Source organism: Rhagoletis pomonella, unplaced genomic scaffold (genome assembly GCF_013731165.1).
Source record: "Rhagoletis pomonella isolate Grant_MI unplaced genomic scaffold, Rhpom_1.0 Rhpom_scaffold_00004, whole genome shotgun sequence".
Lineage (NCBI taxonomy): Eukaryota > Metazoa > Arthropoda > Insecta > Diptera > Tephritidae > Rhagoletis > Rhagoletis pomonella.
In genome coordinates, this window is record NW_023458558.1 from 9,561,658 (window position 1) to 9,570,500 (window position 8,843).

At 35.5% G+C, this 8,843-nt stretch overlaps 1 protein-coding gene across 2 annotated transcripts in view; it reads left to right on the plus strand.

The window, feature by feature from the left end:
• The window catches only part of LOC118736962, a gene marked incomplete at its 3' end in the record, with an annotated part of 246,938 nt that overhangs the window by 100,577 nt on the left and 137,518 nt on the right, over positions 1 to 8,843 (plus strand). For both annotated transcript variants that reach the window (XM_036467144.1, XM_036467145.1), the window contains 2 exon segments: positions 1,514 to 2,257; positions 7,735 to 8,631. In XM_036467144.1, coding sequence (XP_036323037.1) covers positions 1,514 to 2,257; positions 7,735 to 8,631 — 1,641 coding nt within the window.

Sequence of the window (8,843 nt, forward strand, 5' to 3'; positions counted from 1 at the left end):
CAGAATATCAAGTATGCACATTAAAAAATTAAGTTCAGTTTATTCATGAAATATTGTACATACTTATTTATACTAGTTTGCCCTCACCCCTTTTATCGAGGTGTAACTTGAAGAGCAGGCCACCTCATGAATTTCAATGAAAATTAAACATAACTTGTTTGCGTAAAAAATCCATTACCGAAACAAAGGAAAGGGTTGATAAATTACATATATGGGGATTCCGCATCATCATTTAGAATGGCCAAAAAGTGGTTTACAGAGTTCCTGTGTGGTCGTACCAGCACAAATGACTCTAGAGTTGCCTGTATTTTTATTACTTTTTTTTTACGCGAAATGAGTACCTTTGACTTTTTCATGCTATAAAAATCAATACTTCTTAGTACACTTTTATTCAAAGAAAAATTATGAATCGAAGTAACAGAAAATACTTTAAAACGCCAGAGTTCTTCTATTTAACAATATATAAATAAAATATAGTTCATAAAAAATAAAAGTATTATTAATTTTAACATTAAATTATTTTATATTTATGTCATTTTTGAATAGCAATAATGAGATCATTTCCATTTTCTTTGTTTAAATAGTCAAAGAATGCCATACATTTCATTTTAAAATTACCGGTTTCTCTTTTTGCGCCGGGAAACAAACTTTGTACTTAAGATCCTCTCAATTGCTTCGTTTCAGTGGTATTGAAAAAAAAAAAACAAAATTAAATACCTTTTCAAACTGTGAAAAAGTACCATTTATTAAGGACTTTATCTATATTTCCTCATGGTTAAAATAATTTTTTCAACTACGCAAAAACTTTTAACGACTAAGAATTCACCAAAAACAACTTTAATTTAATTATTTTCTTCTTAATTTTTACACTACAGTTTGAGGAAGTACCAATGCTATGTGAAAACCTTAAGAAAGTCCTAAGGTTTTTTTTTTTTAATTGAAAATTCGGTACAAATCAGTAAAAATTTTTAGAAATCAGGACATTAGCGTACTGATTGAAGAAATGAATAAAATCAGTACTGTACTGATAAAATCAGTACGTCTGGCAACTGTATTCACAAAGAGTTGCCTTATCAAATTTGGTTTGCACACAACCCGATTTCGGCGTTATGCTGTTACCAGTATTATTTTTCGTTCTATATATACTACGAGAAATTACACATCGCCAAAACCGGGTCTTATCCCACAACAAATGTGACAAGAGATGACGGTTATTCATTCCGAAATACACTATAATTTCATCATGTGGAAATAATCCTTCTAATGATGAAGTAAATAAAAATTTTGTTACAAAAATTCTAACCACTCGGGTGACTGCTCATAATGACTAGAAGCCAGTTGATGTAAATACTCTCGTAACTGCTGCTTGCTTTCCTTCAACATTTTGTGCAAATACGAGTATCCTTGTTCAAATAACCTTTAACGCTTCGCAACTTTTTTCCCCAAGAACAATATTTACATGTGAAAATATCTTAATTTTCTATCCATTACACATTTTCCATCCTCTCCACAGAATTCCTACTTTCCGATCAACAACAACACAACGTACTCGGTGTGCTCGGCTTCTTGCGTCTGCTGCTGCCATTAATCATACATGGATTCCGCACTGATTGTCCGGATGATTGCGACGATGGCCACCACAGCCCACAAACACACGTCGGAATCAATAATAAAAGCAAAGCAAATAGCTCCAACAACAACGCCACTCAACAGCGCACGACGCAGATTGGTGGTGGAGTGCAGCAGCAGGCACCTACGAGTACATCATCAACGGCAATCAACACAGAGTGCAGGCAAATTATTGAAATTTTCGATTATTGTTTGCATTTGTTGAACATCAGCAGTGCTTCACAACATTCCATCATAAATGCCGCACTCGAGGTCATCAATGCAGTGCTGCAGGCACTCGATGTGGCAAACAACAATAGTAACAACAACTCGAATAGCAGCCGAGGAGGCAAAAATAACAAAAACAATAACAATTATGATCTTGTAAAAAGTTTGCAAGCAGCATTGTGCAATCAACAATTGCAACATGCCGAGTATCTGCGGCGAAGGAAATCATTAAAGAATCAAATATTCCAATTGAGAAATTATGAAGTGTCAGACGCAGTACCGTGCGAGGAGAGTGCAGTAGCTGAAGCTGGGGCTGGTGTACCAAAGGGGCGAGCTGCTGGCATGTTAGGGGAGAAATCCGAGCAGAAACGGGGAGGTGCTGGGGATACCCTCACAACAGTGGCTGACAGCGAAGGTGAAGGTAAGTCAAGAAGTGGTGATGCGTTGGCTTTAATGTAAGTAGTGGAGGTGATGGTTATGGTAGAGATAGTCCTGGTCCTGGTGTTGGTGTTGGTTGGTACACGTGGCGGTGGTGTTGAGGTGGCATATAAATTAGGAATGCAAAATATTGCAAATGTAAAAGCGCAGCAACCACAACAATAACAATAAAAACCAGAGTGACAAGTAGAAAAGCAAAAGCACGGCAAGATGGCATCGCTTCAGTTCAGTTCAGTTCGTTCGGTGGCCACATCGATTCGTTGCTAATGTGAGGAGGGGAGCAGCTACTATGTTTGTTCACATCAGCATCGTTGTTGATAGTTGCTCTCTGCGTTAACTGCTCCGTTCCAGCAGTGACTTTGTACCACTCTTACTTGATGATGTTGACTTGCCGGTTAGTGCTGATGATGGAGGTAATGTAAATAATGGAAAATCTACTGTTTTTTAATTCGAATTATATGTAGGAGGAGGTGCACTACAAAATAGCTGCCCGCTCGAGTGTGCTCGAATGAAGGACAAGTGTTTGTTATTGTAAGTGTTATCTTAGGCGACGCTTGTACTTACTGCTTTTTTTTTTTGGTGGAATAGGACAATACTTAGTAAGTATATTTTATACATATCGTTATTTGTTTATGTGGGATGTGGAAACAAAAAATATGGCAACAACAGTAATTGCGGCGCAACCGTACATATGCACATTAGGGTGACCATCCAAAATGCTTTTTTTTTTGGAAATTTAAAGACCCTACCCCTAATTTTAATCGTTTTTAAGAGAAATATTATCGTCTATTTTACAACGCTTTTATCAACTTGCAATGTTGTGGCTCCAGAAACTTTCAATGTTGTGTGTCCGACACCATAAAACCTTTGCTTTGAAAAGTTCCTATAAAAAAGCATAGTTCATAGGGCGACATCTGTAGTGAATAGGGCGAGGTAGATGACATTTAGATGTCGCCCTATGTACTACGTTCGCTACAGCGGAAATAGACGACACGCCATTTCTTTAAATAAAATTAATTGGTGCTCGTTTGTATGTACATACATATGTAAATGCATGTGTGTGCACCTTTCTATTAATATCGTTGAATTATTTTAATATCTATCGCAAAATTTTATACAGACAAGACAAAAAAGTAGAAAATAAATAATATAAAAAAAAAACTTTTTAATATACAACGCTTTTATAAATGGACTAAAATGTAGAAAATAATATTTCTCAGTCCCATAGAATTTGTTTTGATAACTTTTGATTTTGAAATTTTAGCAAAAGTCGTTATAACCAATTTATGAGATTGAAAATGAAAAGCGTGGGGCGCATGCAATACAAAGCATTATACTTAATTGACAATAGGCAAACTACATAACATAGACCTAAAATTTTTTCAGCGAAAGTACAAATTTGAGATCGATTTTAAGCGGTCGTTATTCATATATCCACATACATATGAACATATATTACCCTTCATATCAATTCAGGTGGCTATTATATGCGCCCCACGCTTTTCATTTTCAATCTCATAAGTTGTTTATAACGACTTTTGCTAAAATTTCAAAATCAAAAGTTATCAAAACAAATTCTATGGGACTGAGAAATATTATTTTCTACTTTTTAGTCCATTTATAAAAGCGTTGTATATTAAAAAGTTTTTTTTTTATATTATTTATTTAGAGATTCTTTAACGGTCATTTAGAGGTTGCGACGTGCCGATTTAGGTGAGCAAATACGATTTTGTAGATTTATGAGTTTTTGAATGGCTAGTTCTTATTCGATTTCAAATATCGAATATGATCCGAGAAGAGGACTGCCGGACTTGGCTTGTTGCGGTTTTTATCGGGTAAAATAAAAAAAAAAATCCATACTTCTCTTAATTTTTTAAATTTTTACCATCAAAAATTCCACAATTTCAAAAAATATGTAGTGCTATCTAAAATTAAATTAATTTTTAAATAACCTGATAGATCATTTCTTGCAATCGCATAACAATTGTCGAAGTTAGGGGGCTTCTCTTAAATAAGACCTTGAATTTATATTGTGTATGTTTCAGATTTTTTGAGCAGTGTGGCTAGGGAATTCATCAATATTTACTCAAAATTTATATAAGCAATCGCTCTTTAGCAAAAAGTTTTTTTTCAAGAAATTTTAGGAAAAAGGGGGTGGCACCGCCCACTTATATGATATATGCGTATCTCAAAAACTACTTGATCGATCTTGATCAAACTTGGTATACACATTGAGCTTACTTAGCCTCCTAACTTCGACAGTTTTTGTGCGATTGCAAAAGTGATCTATCAGTTTATTTAAAAACAGATTTCATTTAAGATACTACGACATATTCGATGGTCAAAATCTAAAAATTAAGAGAAATATGGGACTTTTTATTTTACCAGACAAAAAATTCCAACAAGCGAAGTCTGGCAATAGATTATTATATCGATGGCTGAGTGGAAGATCGACCTATCTCGGCAGCCAGTTCGAAAATGCTCTATCTCAAAAAACTTTTCAAGAAGGCCCTATTTCAGATTTTAATTGAAAAACACCCTATCTCAAAATTCGGTTCAAAAGCGCCCTATCTCACTTCAAAATGTATTGAAAATATGCTGATATAGGGCGTTTTTGAATCGGCAGCTGAGATAGGGCGTTTTTGAAACGAATTCTGAAATAGGGCGTTCTTGAAAAGTTTTTTGAAGTAGAGCGTTTTCGAACTGGCTGCCGAGATAGGTCGATTTTCCACTCAGCCATCGATATACCGTTTTAAACGCCTATATATTCTCTTCGCAGAACATATTCGATCTTTGAAATCGAATAAAAACTAGCCATTCGAAAACTCATAAATCTACAAAATCGTATTTTCTGACATAAATCGACAGGTTGCGATCTCTAAATGACCTTCATAAAATCTATAAAAATTGGCAATAATATTTTTCCTTAAAAACAACAAAAGCATTTTCGATGGGCACCTTAATGTACATGCATCACGTAATTTGCCTGATTGCTTGGCAAATATGCGCGTGGATAAAAACTAAGGTGGGGTGGGGATTGACATTAAAACAAAATACGAGGGCAATTTGGAAAGCCAGTGACTGTTTGAATAAAAGATATATTTCTCGGAAAAAAGTACTTTATTTCTCAACATAGTCTCGATGGCTCGATACATTTACAAGCATATTATGCTTCGGTAACAAAAATTTTGTTACGGGCAAAAAAAGCTCCTTCCTAAAACTTTATAGCTGAACTGCTGAATAAATAAAAACGTTGCCAAGGTAGATGGAATTGCGATAATCAGGAGTGTAGAAAAGTTTTGGTAATTTTCCATTAACAAAATGTTTGTTAACAAGCAGATTAGCCCTGCTAGTTTAGCGTTTTTTTTTTTTAATTTTTTATTTATTCCTTCATAAATAATAGGTTTTCTCAAGGCGTTCAAAATAAGCGCTTTTTTCAGTGATACCCTCTTCATTCGACCCCAAATATTGGATCAAAATTGTTCAAAATCAATACGTAAAGTAGAATTTTGGTGCCAAATAATATTATTATGAGATTTGTGGAAAATGGGCGGGACCCCGCCCACTTATGATAGTAGCCGTTTCACCAATCCTTACAAGACTCGGTACGAGCCGTGCTTGGGATCCAGCTAAGAAATTTGTTGAAAATCTTTGAAATCGGGCAATATCCAAGCTCACCTCCCATATAGCGGTATTTTACAGAAACACGAAAACTGCGATAAATCAGTAACTATTGAAGCTAATTGACCCAAACCGATTAGATTATTATAAATTTTTGGATTTTGGGAATGGCTCCGCCCACTTATGACCAAAAATTTGTATCTTGATAATCGATTTGTCAATTTCCACCAAGCTCGGTACATTTAATAACCTTGGTACGAAAAACCAATTCGTTGCGAATTATTCAAATCGGACTAAAATTGCACCGACTCCCCGTATAACGGTAATTTTCGGCTAATTTGAAAACTCCGATATTTCAATAACTGAGGACGTTCATTTACTCCAAGTTAATACTTACAATAATAAATAAGACTGTTAGAGACTTTTAGGTAGTTTAAGGAAAGTTGGAACGACGATAGTTGATACCTACACCGGGTATGTAAAATTCGGTTTCGCCCGAATTTTTACTTTACTAGTTTTAGTTTATTTTTTTTCTTTTTTAATTTAATTTGAAGATGGTATTGTTTTAAAAACAAGAATATATATATTTTTTGAATTTCGCGTAAATTTTAGGAACTTATTTTTTTTAATCTTTAAACAATATTTTTTTTTTAGTTTATTTTCTTTTTTAATTTTTAGATCTTATTCTTTAAAAAAGAAGAAAAAAATGTTTAACTTTTATCTATTTTTAATTTTTTGATATAACGTTTTCTTTTGTTAATTTCAATTTCTTTTAATTTTTATATTTTACTTAAAAAAAAACTGTATTTGTTTAATTTCATTTAATTTTTAGGATCTTATTTCATTTCTTTTCAAGCTTTTTCTTTCTCTTTTTATAATTTGGACGCCTTTTGAACCGTGTTTCCGTCAAACTAATCGTGTTGGGTAAATTTGGTGGAAAAATTTTTATTTAACAAGAAGATTGACGCTTCATATGACCTTGACGGTTGAACCCCACATATGCTATTAACGTAGAATTTTCCGTTACCAGTTAAAAACCATTTTGACCTCGATATGACGTTGAAATTGATCCTCTCGTTATTTTGCCGCTCGCCATTGGAAAGCTGTTTTTAATGGATTGTAAAAAATTTAAAAAAAGTGTTAAGTTAAAAGAAAAATGGGCAGTGAACTCCTCCTAACGTTCTGCTTTGTTTTAATTTAATTTAATTTTCTTTTTTTTAAATTTAACATTCTTTTATTTATTAGTTTTTATTGTTTTAAAAAGAAAAATATATATTTAATTAATTAATTTGTTTCTGCTGTTTATGGCCTTATAAAAATTGTATTCAACAATTTTATTGAGCGTGAGGCCGTTCTTAATGAAAAATTTTGTGTGGAAAACAACAATAATTTACACAAAGGTAGAAGTTATAGCTGCTGTTTCAGAGGAGATTTTTATTATCACCCGGACGAACAGACTAAAAGCCGGACTGACCGGTCAAAAACCGGACACCTGGCAACCCTGATAACAGGAACGAAATGAATTTCGTAGTCTTAAATCAAAACCATATCCACTGACTTAACTGTTTAAAATATGTATTCAATGAATGTAACGGTAATGAACCCAAATCACAGTGACTTCGTCCTTTAAAATCTAAAGCTATGAGTACCACGTAAAAGAGAGCACTTGGAAATATCCAAAAAACCGTCCGTTGGTGCATCGCTAACAAAAACTAAAGGATGAAGTGAACAGATAGCCTAATTTTGCAGCACCATCAACATTTTCAAATACCCACTACCATCCTCACCCCACACATTGTGCAAACATATATCTCTATATTTATCTTTTCATCCTTGCAGTTGTACTGAGAAGAGCAGCAAACTTTCGATATGCCGGTCGTAGCATCAGCGAATGTGTTGTTGACGAAGATGATGATGATGATGAGACGCATAGAACCGCATTGTCAACAGATTTAGTTGCCGTTGCGCATACTGATGCCCATGTCATTGCCGGCGACATCTATGCTGGCAGTGTTGTTGGTGTGCTTGTCGATGTCGATGTAGATGACGATGATTTTACAACACTTTCGGAAATAAATGAACCACAACAGCTTAGGGCGTCAACAGCAGTTGCAATGGTGCCGCCATCCTACGCGCTCACAACAGCAACAATTGACGTTGATAATCTGATTGATGCAATCGACGCGACAACAACAACAACAACAACAACAACGACAATGACGGCGAGGACAACGACGGAAACTATCGCCTGCTCTGCCGCCACCGCTACAAGTATTAACAGCGACGGCAAGCACCCCAATATTAGCGCTGTGCACACAAAAATGCAAGGCATGCAACCACAGAAGCAGCAGAAACAACAACAACCTCAAACCGAGCAGCAATTGCTCGAAAGGCAGGTACGACCGCAAAATTTGCTTACTGCACCCTCGCAAATTGAAGCTCGAAGCGCTGAAGGTGGTGGGAGCGGCAGCAGTGGTGATGACAAATCACAACATTTGAGTGACATCGACAATGAATCCTTCAATAGCATTGATTTTGAGGCGGAAATCACCATAGCAGGTATGGGTGGCACTGGCAGCGCGGGAAGCGGGAATGGATCGCCAACAGTAGGCAATGCTGCAGAACGCATAGGCGCTGAAGCTGCTGCTGCTGTGGTTGACAGCGCCGCAAGTACCAAATTGAGCAGCAGCAGTGACACAATTGGCTCGTTCTTTAACAATTTGATTTCGAATGCAGGTGAGCTATTTTTCGAGACGAAGCAAAGGGCAACTAAAATGCTGCCGCGAGCGTAAGTGGAAATAGCAACAAACAGGCAGGCTTCTTGTTGACAGTGTTTTTGTATGCAAAGAGGATGCAATTTTCGTTGTTGCTTTTGATTTGGTGATACGTATGTATTTGTTTTTATACCCGAGCGCACTTGTGCACAAGGGTATTATAACTTTGTTCAC